This window comes from Mytilus trossulus, chromosome 8, assembly GCF_036588685.1.
Source record: "Mytilus trossulus isolate FHL-02 chromosome 8, PNRI_Mtr1.1.1.hap1, whole genome shotgun sequence".
Taxonomy (NCBI): Eukaryota; Metazoa; Mollusca; class Bivalvia; order Mytilida; family Mytilidae; genus Mytilus; species Mytilus trossulus.
The window spans coordinates 48,829,495-48,844,296 of NC_086380.1; the positions used below are offsets into that span (position 1 = coordinate 48,829,495).

Sequence of the window (14,802 nt, forward strand, 5' to 3'; positions counted from 1 at the left end):
AACAGGCATATATGTATCTATTATATGAATCAGTGCACATCCAACATTCAATGGATTTAGTGTAAACACGTAATTAACAGAGAAAAACATGACCTTGTGACCTTTGCAGTCCAAAAATATAAGTGCCAACAGATTGAAGAACCATTATACTGTTTGAGGTACATGTATAACAAAATTTCTTTGTGACAAGAAAAATCTGAAGAAACATTGTTTAAATTGAAAAAATCAGAAGAGATTACAAAGCAGTCAACAAAGATTACGAACTTGTATCCTTATTTCTCACTTTTTTAAAATTATACTTAAATTCTTGAGGCGATAAATGACCAAAAGGGACATAAAAAGAACAACAAAATCCACTTAAGATCTACTATGCCTGAGAGAGTCTGCCAAAAATCTTAGTTTCTTCCTAACCAATAAATACCCTGAAAGACTTGAAGCTTCCTTTTAAGTTCTAAATGGTGATGAATACCTGCAAATACACTTAAAATGGTTAAGTAAGAGGACTAAGCATATTGAAATATTACACATTTGTGTTCCTTTTGACTCTTTTAAAACACATTGATTACATAATCTACAGTCTGTTGGTTTGGCTTAACCAATATTAACCAATCATCAGGTGAATTTTTTATCGATTGAACAATATGTAGTATCCCAATGAGGGGAAAAATGTACAATTATATTATCACGTAATTGATGTATTTTGTCTGAAAAATATATTTTGTCTACTCGAGATCTTGCACTTATATAAAGTTATGGTGACAGTTTAAAATCTTCAGCACTCTTTTGTCTGGTAGTCTTTATTGGACATGTCTTTCCCATTGGTATTCAAGAAAATGACTTTTATCGCTTAATTTTACATCATACCTCTGTTTTGGAACATATAATTTTAGAACTTGTCAGCGGTTTATGAACACGTCTTATTGTATTATCATTGTCCAGCATCCTCTGACAGCTGTTGTCAACTATTATGTCGTTAGATAATTCAATTGATATTTGGCTTAAGTTGGATTTGCCATTCCCAAAACAGGGGAGGTAATTTTTCAATTGATGTCAGAATTTCTGTTGATGGTCTTTGAAAGATTTAATGGATTATTTATGACCCTTTTGTTCCATGCATCTGAAAAGGGATAGGTTAGAAATTGTTAATGACTTTTTTACTAGTTTTATAAGATATTTGAATACATATCTTCTCTAATTTTGATTCATCATAATTCTAAAAATATTTTGATTCATACTAAAAAAGATTTAAAGTTTGGATTCATAATAATTCTAAAGAAAATTTGGATCATAATAAATTTTTGAAAAAGTTTGGATTCATAATAATTCTAAAAAAAGTTTGGATTCAAAATAAATCTAAAAAAAGTTTGGATTCATAATTATTCTAAAAAAAGTTTGGATTCAAAATAAATCTAAAAAAAGTTTGGATTCATAATAATTCTAAAAGTTTGGATTCATAATAATTCTAAAAAAAGTTTGGTGGTTGTCTTTCATGCCAATATGAATGCTGAAACTTGAAATAGAAGTTGTGCATTTTTCTTTGCATATTTGTGTGGACAATTTCAAATCAAATTACTTTTCAAAGAGTTATTAAAACACATTGAAATTAATTTTGTAGACATGTATATTGACTTGATGATCAATTAATTCAACATAGAAAACAGATGTAATTCATGGATCTGTAAGAAAATCTTTGGCTAGCCAGGCTCAATCAAGCAGCTTCTGGACTTTGCAGTCTAATTTTGTTATACATTTTGTATTTCATAATTGGAAAAAATGATCAGGTGGTTAGGTCAGATTAAGTTACAAAACCATGATTGTTTTCTGACAACTTTCACCATATGATTGTTTTCTTTGGAAGAAAGGGTAATTATACTGTATAACCAAGGACATCTATCTTTTTTTACATCCAAGAAGGTTTGTCTACAAATTAACAAGAACAATATCTTTTGCATACTGATAACTTGTAATCCTCATTTGAAGATTGAATTATTCTCAGTACTTTTCTATCATAATCCCTCTCTTGCTGAGACTTTTCAATGTTTTCTTAAAATTTTTGATTCCCATGATTATATTCATACCTTTAGTATTGTTTAAGAGTGTTTGGGCTTTAAAAGACGCTCTGATAATTTTCCGTGGACAAGATAGCAATTTATACTGGTTTGAAAAAGATGAAAATTAAAGGATGAGATTTCTAATTTTGGCAAGGCACAACATAACCTCTGGGAAAGAGTTAAATATTTACTATGTTGATACATTTGCACTTTATCCTCATACCATTGACTAAATCAGGAGATAATTTAAGAAGAAAATGCTGAATAAAAATAAAGCAATCATTATCAATTATCATTATCATTATATATGATGTATTTTACTTAACAAACACGTTTTAGTACATGTTATATATACCTGTAAATTCTAGAGAGTTTGGGAGAGTTTATCATAAGCAATTTAGTGCTAAAGTATATATATCACAATTTTTTACCTATTTTCGATGAAATCCATTTTATCGGGAATAGGTAAAAATATGTGCATTACAATGTTCCAGACAAGATTTTCTATTTTAAATAATAAAATCATTGTAATGATATATCCGAAATGCAGCATTTGGGAATATTAAGTCTGGTTTCCAGAAGACTGATCAATCTTGAAGCAAATTATTATTAGAAACTAAACTGTATATGCAAGAAAAACAAATTTATAAATCCCTATGAAGCAAACATTACTAAACGATTTAGATCTGGGCAACATCATCTAATACAATTGGCAAACTTTGATTAAATCATGAAAAATTCCCGTAAATATAATTAACGCCACGATGAATGGTGATAAAGTGCCAAGATTTACGATTAAAGGTCAGACGAATGGGAAATAACTAGTATAGAGCAGGGATGCTATTGTTGGTATTTGTCAAGAAGTCAAAATTACAGCAACAATATTTATGACTTTTGTTTCCTTGGTATTGACTCTTACTGATTTGTAAGTCTAGCTATAGATAAACATATATGGTCAGGCAAAGGAATGAAATTAATATTTGTTTGAGCATATTGGTTTATAGCGATTTAATCTAAAGTATTTATATAGTGCAATTGAAAATGTAAATAAAAGGAGATTGGGGTATAATGTTGATGGGACAACTCCAACTTTGATTGACTAGGATTGTCAGTTTTCCTATGGAAGGTCAGTAGTTCTCTCTGATTGTCACTCCACCAACAAAAATATATTGATGGGAAATTGTACAATAGAGGTCAATCAATTAATCAGCACAACATTTAGTTGGAACAACTTTCTGTTGACTATACTTATTTGTTTATATTTTATGGTATGAAATTTTTGCATTTTTTCCTTAAAATCTACAAATCAAGGCTTCTTAATAATCAAGCTTCATGTGAACATGTTATATGCTGTAACATATATTACAACTTTCACACCAATTGCTCATCAACTACCAGGCATCCTTTATGAGCAAGAACTATTACTAGTAAAGTTCAACTCAATGCTATTTTTAGCATTTGCTGTAAATTTTAGAATGAAAAGCATTTCAGTACTAACTTCCATGCAGTGTAATGTAAGTAAAGTGTTAAAACCTCCACGTTTCTGATATAAACAAAAAACTTTGACAGTAATTCGTAAAACAACATAAATGAAAAATGACACCGTCAGTATACCGTTTCATCCCTAACCTTTTCTTGTCATTAGCAGCCTTTCAGGATTAGTTAAGTTATAGTTTTGTTTTCACACTTTTCTTAACTCCTCCGAGGGATGATAGGACCAAGAGTTTTGGGTTAATAGTTTGTTCTCATGCTAGTTCTCGACAGATTATTCACGTCAGGTCTGTCGACTCTAATTAATTCCATCAACGGCAGATCAATAGTGAAAAGTTGTAACGGATAACATGTATTCCCTTACCTATTTACCAATGAATTAAAGCAGTAGGCATTATTTCTTTGTAACTTGTCACTTGGCTTTGTGACACGACGAAGATCACATCGTCATTTCTCAATCATTATTGGAGGTCTTTTGTGTTAGACAGATTGTGTTACAAGCGTTTAGCTTTCCTTCGTAGAGTTCTTGAGTGGAATTTAATTGGACAGATTAATTGATGAACTTGCTTGAATACAGCAGATGGGAAAAAACAAAACTTTTTGACAATTTTTTTTATATATTTTTGGAATTTGTATATGTATATTTTGGAAAAGAAAGTCTTTTTTTAACAACATTTTGTTTTTTGGCAAATTAATAAAGTTTTTCAGAAACAATTGATAAATTATAACTTTATAAAACATTTGATTTTAATGACCTTATCAATAAAAAAAAATTAATGGGTTCAGAAGTTATTCAATGTCATCATATAGTAATTAATCTTTTTGCAACGAAACACCTTAATTATTAGGAATCACTAATTAAGCATTATATTACTGGCTGTGTATTGCAAATTAATTATTGATGTTTTCACCTGTAAGAATGATCATCATTTTAATTGGAACAAAAGTTACGCGGAAAGACTTGACAGATTTTAATGTTCAGTATGAAATGTGATGTTTTTTTATCGTAAATTTAGAATTTTACGACAATTTTTTCAAACTTGGATTTAAAATGTTTAATAACTTTCCTGTGGAGAGGAATAAAAGGATATTAGTATTAAATAAGCGATTAGAATCATCAAGTTCATGGTTCAGTTCATTGTATGAGGATGGCTATAGTAGAGTAAGATTGGAAGCAGAAAGGAAACGGTCTGTGTTTGATATATTCTGGGATCAGATTAACGGACATAGCACGAAGATTGAAAAGTCTATTTCAGTATCAGAATGTACAAACTTGAACTTGTCGTCTGTTATCCACCTGGGAGCTTTTGATGTCTACATGTAAGTAATGAAAAATGGAAAGAAAGGGTAAAAAAAAAATGATGATTAGAAAAAAAATGTTCAATGTGGAAGGTTCGTAAATTTTAGGAAATTTTGCCTTCAAGTTTGACCTTTATGTAATGTTTATTTTGGATCACTCATTGGATAGCATAATTATTGTGCTTGTATCTTTTTTTCCTCTCTGTAACTTTTAAGTCTTTAGAAGATTTAGTCTGGCACTGGATGTCTCTTTTATGAGTTGCTCAAATTCGTTGTTAAATAAATATACACAAAATGTATACTAAAAAACATTATAAAGCCTGCAATAATGAAAACACTATACATTTCCTATTTCCTATATCCTATTGTAATAAGTTTAAGGCCTTTGAAAATGTTATGAAAATGGAATAACATGCATCTTGTATATATGCATGGTCTCTTTTATCTGATGAAATTATTTCGAATGTTGCTCTAGTGCACTGTAAATGAAAATTTATAAATAAATTTAGATTTAACCTAATTCACTATGAGGTACCAAAATTAGCATTTGATACTTATTTCAGTACAATGTATAGTGTTACTGATGACACTTGTTTATGAAGTCACAATCATAGTCTCATAAGGTAATAAGTGCAAAAATCCTGGGTATATTATACTTTTTGGCAGATTCAAATCTATATTAAAGGCTTACCATATATGATTTAATAATTGGTGTTAAAGGGGACGCCCAAATCATTTAAATTGATATCGAAAAGTGTCTAAGGGATCGAGTTTCAACCTCAGTTCCATTACAAGTGCCCAGTGACAAGAACATTTCATCATACAACATGAAAAAAAAGCGAAAAAAAAAGTTGTAAATTTTGCAGTTTATGAACATGAGTGACTGAATTATTGCGCTTATTAGATATTAATATCTATTGTACTTCATCATTCTTTGGAGCTAACATTAAGCCAAGATCAGGCATAATAAATTTACGATTTATGAATATTTTTAACACCATTAATTTTTCATAAAGCATTGTTAATAACTGCTGATATATCATTCTTATAGATTTTTCGTGGTGCAAGGATCTTTTGGGAATAATAGATGATTGTTTTTAAGTTAGAGGCGACACCGAACAACAGAAATTAAAATTTGGAATGACATTTTTATTCTCAAATGCAAAAATAGGTGATTTTGTTGTCAGTAGAATTACATAGATAAAAGTTGAAACTTTTAATTGCAAAGTTCATGTTGATAATTTGTTTCTTTCAAGGTTGAAGGTTTAAATCAGTCTGGGCTTAGATACTTATACTTTTAACTTTTTTGGATAGACACAAGTTTTAGAAATAAATTAATTGAACAACATGTTTAAATCATAATAATAACCAAATGATTTCTAATTGAGTACATGGCATAGTTCAGTTCAACTAATATGTATTATATTTTTATAAGACCCAAAGAATTTGATGAAAAACAAAGAATTGAAGAAAATGGTCCTGAAAAGAAACATCAGTTTGCAAAGAAGTCAGCTCAAACATGTCCCAGAAGCCATATAAAACTTGTGGTGAATTGAGGGTGTTTCTGCTTCATGTTGAAGGCCTCAATGTGGCTTTGAGATAAAGAACAGTGTTTTTTTGCTTTTTGTGTGATTTATGCTGTACATCTACTGATTTTATGTCATTCAGTTCATGACTGATTAAATCTATATTTCTTATTTAATTACTGCATAATGGTTTAAAGTTAAGCATCTTAAGAAACTGTATTTTGTCTTTTATAATACATCTGATGTTGAAAGAATATTTACTTGATGTCCCAGGGTGACAATCACACTTTGTCTGGGTCTTTATATATATGCTTGATAATCATCTCTCACATGAGAAAATATATAGATTTGTCAGAAAATTACTCTCTGGAGTAACATCATACACAAATCTATTTATGAAGTTACAAAAAAGTTTTTTCTGTTTAGAACAGCATTAAGATTGTGCAATCGTTTTGCTAATTGTTCCAATATTTTAATGGGATTGAAATGATTAGTTATTCCAAATGTAATTTGAATGTGTTTATAAATGTAAATTATGAAGTAAAGTTGTAACCTGACATTCTGGGCTATTGTTTGAAATTTGTCAAGCAATTTCACAGAATTATTTGCTAAATAGAGTTCAAAGAATAATAAATTAAGCTCTTTGAAACTAAAGAGTTTCTGCATGATTAGTGACAAGGAATGACTGATCAAAGACTTGTAGATAAGAGCAATTTGAAATGGTTTTGCCAGTGTTTGAAATATTAAAAGCCATATGTAAATGTATTCACACATGCTTTGGGAATTGCTGGAAGCTAGAGAATTTTTGAATACTGGGACTTTAACTATTTAGTCCCACCTACAAAAGGAGGAGAGCTTTATGTGTATCTATAGATACAAGAAGATGTTGTACGAGTGCCAATGAAACAACTCTCCATCCAAGTCACAATTTGTTTAAGAAAAACCATTATAAGTTGAAGTATGGTCTTCAACACAGAGCCTCACATCAAACAGTAAGCTATAAGCTTGAAAAATGATCACTGGTTCTGTAAAACAACATAAATGTGAAAACCAACTATGTCTGTCTGTTGAGTGTTGTATGTCCTGTAATAGGTTGATGTTTAGTTTCAAGGTAGTAACAATGCATTTGAGGTCACACTTGAAAGTTTAAGAACTATATTATCCAAATTTAGAGTTTTGAGCCAGATTTTGGGGTTCATCAATCAGACGCTTTGTTCTTTAGATGTTTTTAACACTTAAAATTAGTTTTATGTTTTTCTATTTATTTCAGAGCTAAAGAAACACATCAGATTGCTGAGGCCAATCAAGAGAAAAATAAGCGATTAAAAGAAGCCTTTGGTATCAGTGAATATTATGTTGATGGCTCATCACTGGATCCTAACAGAAAGGCAAAGGAAGACGAGGCAAAGGCTGTGGCTATGGCACAGAAAAAATATGCGTAAGTGTTGGGTTTTGGACATAAGGGCCAATGGCTATGGCACAGAAAAAAAATATGCATTAGTGTAAGGTTGTGGATGTAGTGGAGGGGGCATTAAGCTTTACCATGGTCCTTCCCTATTTAGTCTGCACATCCCAAAGCTGATTTATATTCTCTAACTTGAGTGTGCCTCAACCGAATGTTATGAAACTTATACACAATGCTTATTATCACAAAACATGGATCAAGTTTGAATTATGGTGGAGTCACTTAATTGTTCAAGAGTTAGGGAAGCCCCTTTACAAATGGTTTTTCGTTCTCTAATTTAATACACCTTATCGCTTTTTCTGCCATTACTTGATTTCACACAGATTCCTGTATATTTTTTACGTCACAAAACAAAATATTTGACGCCACAATGGAAAAGTGATTGTTGTATGCGTAAAAAGTTCAAGCGTCCTGGTCAGCCGTGGTAAGCGATAAGGTGTATAATGTGAACTGGAACCCGACACAAATACATTGCATGATCAAATATCATTAAAAAAGATTTCATTTTTTGCTTAAAATCAATAATTACTGCAAAAAAAGAAGTTTAGTACAGGACTACATTACATCAAACAAAAGTGAAAATTAGGTTGTAAATAATGTTGTTTTTTTGGTAGGAAATGGATTTTATTTTGTAAGCTGATAATTATACATCCATAATGCAACATTACTAGAATTAATGATTTATAAACAAAACACATCTGGTCTGGGTTATTACAAACACAAGATTAGCTTTTAAGGAATCATTTAAGATTTATTAATGTATAGATTGTACCAAGTTCTTAACATGCAAGTGAATTGTTTTTCTTTTGAGGGTTTCTTGTTTGAACTAATTAAGAATTTAGAATATCATATATTATATGTACCACTTACTTTTAGAATATTGATCAACTTCTATAAATTTAAATTTAAAAATGTTGTAATATCTTACTATATAGTATCTCTACATAGAAATCACAAAGTTAGGTGCTTTAAAAGATTTAAAAGAGATACACAAATTGTAGATCCATCTATTTCTAGAATCTATGTACAAGACAAACAAAAAAGATACCACAGCCAACTTACAAAAACTGATATTTGATGAGTTTTAAATGATTTATGTAGATCTGTAGCCGTATATAGACATGTTCCTGCAATAACTTATTTATAGGAAATACAATCGTACAAAATACCCCTGAGATTAGACTATGATTAAGTATGATGCAATCTTGTGGGGAAGATCACAGACAGTTAACACAATCTCTATCTGAGCAAACCAAGACTGAAAAAATAAATTACATTTTTTTTGGGGTCAATATGCACAATTTGTTTCAGGTAGGCCGCATTTTAGCTTGTTAGTATGATGGCTTGCTTCTGAGCTAAGACATGTTTTGTGAATTTTCTGGGTTAGAAAGAAGGATAATTTCCCATATAAATTTTGCATACCCTTGAAGCCCTTTTGAAATACAGCATCTTGAGGTAAAAAATAATGAAAAATTTATTGGTTGGATGAACAATAAACAGTTTCAAAATTAAAAAACCTACCAAAAATTAAGTCCAGTTAGTGGAGTTGTAATTGATGATACATTGAAAAAAATGTTGAAAATTAGATCTAAGGAAATTAATATGATACATGAAATTGTGTTTCTTCTATAATCTAGTGTTATCTTTGCTTCATGGTGAAAGCGCTTTTCTGTTTGAGCATCAGCTGCACGTTGTTCTTTGATTAACTTTAAATAATTTATTTGTCTAATTTAGTTATCTGCAGCCAACATTCCACCATTTATGTATGAACAGCGATTAATAAAGGGAATTCATCTGTTGTCTTTTAATTATGTACACAAACAAACTGTATTGTAAATATTCATTTTATAAAACTTTGCAAATGATGGCAACAAGTCCATAGTTGTTTAATCTGATTACGGGGGTTGTTTCTGTAGCCTTGATGGTGAAAATGAGATAGGATGTCTACTGGTCTTAATGTAATTATATTCTGTTTTTGTTATTTTTTCTTCTCACTTACTTGCTTCATTCACTTGGTCATGTATTAGAATGAAACAGGCTATTTGTTTAGCAGAAAATTGAATTCTTTTTGAAAAACTTTTAAATTTTGATGGATGTCCAACTTTCAGATAATTTGGTTTAATCAGAATTTTTCTTTTGTCATTCAATAAATTCCTTATTTAATCAAGAATTTAAGTTCTTTGTTTAAAAATGTCTCAGGAAACTTATAAATCATTTTTTTGCTATTTTTTGAAACTGTTGCAGGTTTTCTGTTTCTGATTGAGGAAATGTAAAACAAAAATGCAGGATACCTCAAAAGTTTTTAAACAGAAAGATGTAGACTTTCCTTATATTTACGCCAATATGGTCAATAGATGTAACTCATTCATAAAAAGAAATATTTATGCTGACTGACCTTGGGTCAATTATGCCAATATATATGTATGGGCATATACTATAAGTTTGTATGCTTTCCCATTTCCACCTCTCCCGTCCCCCCCCCCCCCCCCCCCCCCCTTTCCATGTTCACACTGTTGTTGTTCATACTGCATGTAGAGTAATTTATCATATTAGAAAATGGATATGTATCTTTTAATCAAGTACAATCAACTCTTCAATTTAACAAGTAGATTAATAGCATTAACAAAATGTGTGTCTGATTTACAAACCAAAACTCTGATTGATGGATTTTGTCAAAATGGAGTAAGGAAAGTTTAAAAAATTGTATAAGTTGGTCTATTTTGCAATCGGTTTTATTTTGACTTTGACATATTGGTATCAGAAGCAGGGATTTGCTGCACTACTTGTGGAAACCAATCTGCTTAAACTGCATGTAATATTTGAATAAGATTGATACGTTTCTAACCATTCATATTGATTTAGAGGCTTAAGTTCAAGCAGAATTCCAATGCTGCATTTGCTGAAGGGATTGAATAAGTTCAGACTGAGTGGAAGAAAATTAAAACTTATTTGTCATACTTGCCTTTTCTAGATGATATTTGTGGTGAAATGCTAGTGAAATGTTTTTCAGGGGGAATGGTTAATAAGCTAAGTAGACCAATAATGCTAAGAGAAAATAACTGCAGATATTAAACACACTGTTTTTTTGGTCTTGATTTGGGAAGTTTGTTACATTGTTTTATTGTCACCTTGCTCTCTCAGGATAAGGGGAGGGGTAACCCTTGTACATGTTTAATCTTGCCAATTACTTGATGCTAGGAGTCTGTAGCCTATGCAGTGATTAAGTGATTATAACACCTCTATGTAACATAATAAATTATATTAAAAACAGGTTGACAGAGAAAGACAATTCTTAGCCGATTATTTGTGCTGTTTGGCATGTTGGGTTGCTTTTTCATTGATGTACACATCATATCTGCTTGTATTTATAAATAAAAAAACCAACACCTAAAATGTTTAATATAATGAAAGACAGTTTTTAAGCTGAAATTTCCTTCTGAACTTTAACAACTTGACAAAACAAATTTTTAGTTACAATGTTCGATCAACAAGTGGAGTTGAATTATTTTCTGATCTAATCTGTTATATATATGGATTGTTGATAGGAAATTTTAATTATTAAAATCGTTAACTTGATTTTAGAGAACAAAGGAGATGAAATATTCATCTACCAGACTCATTCAATATATAATACACTCTGACAACAGGAGATTGGATAAAAAAAATCTTACAAACTGATGTTATATTTTGTCGACAAAAGGTTCCAATAATTGATAAATGTTGAGTACATAGTCGCAGGATTATGGTTAATGATAAATTATTTCATTTGATAAGGAAAATAAACTCATTGTAGATATCAGCCTAACATTTCCACTTTAGAGGCCAAATAAATTAAGAAGTTGGAGGGCAATGTAACCAAATCCTTGGGTAGAAATTCCTAGAAAATAAACTATGGTCAATTATGAGTATTTGAAAACTTTGATATATATATTCAAAATTTTTGTTTTTTCATTTCAGAATTGTTAGAGATTCGAGTTCATCAGAAAGATCTGTTTCCCCCACACCAAAGAAAAGGAAGAAAACAAAATCAAGGTTTGGTTATATACCAGTTAATCTCATACTAAATCAAAGAAACATTGAATATTTGTCAACCATTCTGCATGGATTAGTAACAAATATTGTAACTTTGACCCATTTTCTCAACATATAAAAGCTACGCATCATTGTATTTTACATTGTCCAACAAGCAATTCCCATGAGGATAGTTTAAAAATAATCCTTTAAAAAAACTTGTTATATTTCATTAGGTTTCAATTAAGTAAACAGTGTATCTTATTTTGATAGTTTGCATTGTATTAAGCATTAAATGATGTTTTATATTATTTAAAGGTATATTACTAATATGAGCTCTTCTTTTTCTGTGTTTTTTAATCCATACTCTATTTGTTATGAACACTTGTTTGTTTTTATCAGGGAAGATTGAACACTCTTTTAAGCACACCTGGCCCAACTGTTAGTTACATCCATTTTGGGGTTTCTTTCTCATTATAAGCAACATTTCTTGAAAAGTTTGTAAGCATTGTAAATTGAAGTATTTTAGTTTAAACATATTTATTCATAGTGGATTGGGAAACAAATTTTGCAACTTATATTTAAATCCCTTTCCACTTTGCGGTGCGAGTGCCTTGAAGTATTTTAGTTGTTTTATTTCATTTTCATTGGTGAAGAATAAACTCTCTATTATATGTTTCAGGGATGATAGTTCTGACAGAGAAAGTCGGAGAGACAGAAAGAAGCACAAGAGTAAGAAACACAAACATGATCGGTACGTGAAGCGGTAGACATTTGTGTTGTGCAATTTCTTTGTTGTTACATGTATAAATAAAATCAAAACATTGTAAATATCATATTTGTATTTCAATGAAAGTATGTGGTGCTAAAGGTCAAGACGACTGATTTATGGTATCCATACCTCATGCAGATGACTAGGTTAATATTGTCATTTTTCTCATCTCATTTATCCCATTTTTAAGCTGATTGCTCAAATTTTATGATGGACATTTTACCTTTTATTGTTGAATGCAAGAAGTCTATGTTGCTGGATTTAATTCTTGTTTCTATAAAAATCCCTTCATTTTAAATTATACCTCAATCCACATGTTTAAATGTTTTATGATATTTACTATTGTTCCAGAGTTATTTCTCTTGAGACGGTTAAAGTCTGTAAATGAAGTGTCTTTCTTTTGATCATAGTTATAAGTAGATATAGTTTTTCATTAAATTTTTTTTTGTGTTCCTGATTCTTTGCGACGGAACTAGAACATATCTGTTGTCACATTTGTATTCCTATTCATTGCTGGATAACAGCCAAAAAAGTAATTATACCTTTTTTTTGGGGATCTGTTTTTTTTTTAGAGGAAAGATGATGATTGAAAATAATTTTGAAATGATAACAGCGAATTTATTAATTTATTAAAATCATATTCATTTCACTATTTGAATTCACAATGTTCAAGAATAAAATTATAAACTCATGTCAAATAACAGAGAGTAGGATTATATTTCCAATCGCATTTTTTTTAAAAATAATAGCATTTTGTCTTTTTGTGTAAGCCATATTGAAGAATAAGTCTTGGAGAGATTTGTATCTCCCTCAAAGAAGAGATCAGACCTTTAAGAGAAATCCCCTTCAAATTATGGGAGGGTTATGAGGAGGACAATTTATACATAAAAACTTGTAGATATTTACATATTTTGATAGCCCTGATAGTGAATGCATATTGTTCCTAAATTATGTTTCTTTGAAATGAAAGCTCAATACTACCAAGTCGACTTATTTATAATCATTTAGTGTAATTCTCGTAGTTACATGTGCAGTTGTATATTTATTATTATTTCTGTATCTTACTTCCCACTGATATTTACATTTATGTTGGGTCTCTGTCTCATTATAAGCATTATTTCTTAAAGCTTGTAAGCATAATTAATTGAAGTATTTTAGTTGTTTTATTTTGTTTTCATTCAAAGAAATTGCAAGTAGAACTAATTAATTTTCTGGGAAAACCATTTAGTAAATGATTATAAAAGTTCATTATTATTTTGTTTGAAGTTTAGTACATGTTCCATTCAAGTACTTTGGACTGCACATTATTTTTTATTTTGATTACATCATGTCTAATAATAGAATATTAATTTCACATGTTATTAAATAGCTGCCACATGTTTTGATACAGGTAATTAAAAAAGTATTTTATTTTCTTTGTTATGTTTGTTAATTTGATTAATATCTAATTTAAATTCTTAGTTTAAGTGAAAGAATATTTGTAGATAAAAGAATTGATATAAATGTGCGAGATAGATTTTGATTGTCAAATACAGCGATACTGATTTATATATTTTTTTTTTATATATCATGCCTCAAGCAAAGGAAGATCATTTTTTGCAGAGTAAAAATATTTGACCAGTAAAAATACATAAACTTAGCTACTACTCTTTTGACCAAATCTAAGGTCTTCATTTGTTTGTTTGTTTATAGATTTAAAACGACTTCAACCAAATAACTTTTGATCACAGAAGGATAGAAATCTCAGCTACTTCATTTTATGATTTACTATATGTAGAATAATTGCTTTTGTGTATCAGTGAAAACAATGTGTTTATTTTTGTAAAAATGTTGAGAAAGGGTTTGATATCATGTCATGTAAAAATATAATTGTTTGCTCCATTTTTTGAATGCAAACTCCTCATTTGTCGAGTTAGATTTATAAAAGGTAAGCCTTTGTATGTATACATTGTTTTGTCTGTTCTTAATCAGCTTTGACATGGTTTTCAGGGATCATTTCAAAATTATTTTGTATTTTAATACTTTTGAAGTAACCCCTTACAAAATTGATGCTTTAGAAAAATATCACAAAATTCACATCAAAACTGTTCTATTATAATCATTCAATTTTTGTTTCATGTTTTTTTCAAGCATCACTTTTGCCAGTCAAAAAGAGGCTGAATTTATCCTTAAATTAAATATAAACTA

At 29.8% G+C, this 14,802-nt stretch overlaps 1 protein-coding gene across 7 annotated transcripts in view; it reads left to right on the forward strand.

The window, feature by feature from the left end:
• LOC134681078 (serine/arginine repetitive matrix protein 2-like) overlaps nucleotides 1–14,802 on the forward strand; it is a 59,753-nt gene that overhangs the window by 25,511 nt on the left and 19,440 nt on the right. For all 7 annotated transcript variants that reach the window (XM_063540487.1, XM_063540489.1, XM_063540488.1 and 4 more), the window contains exons 4-6: nucleotides 7,638–7,805; nucleotides 11,790–11,864; nucleotides 12,526–12,597. In XM_063540487.1, the coding sequence (XP_063396557.1) occupies nucleotides 7,638–7,805; nucleotides 11,790–11,864; nucleotides 12,526–12,597 (315 nt within the window). The remainder of the gene's footprint in view (nucleotides 1–7,637; nucleotides 7,806–11,789; nucleotides 11,865–12,525; nucleotides 12,598–14,802) is intronic.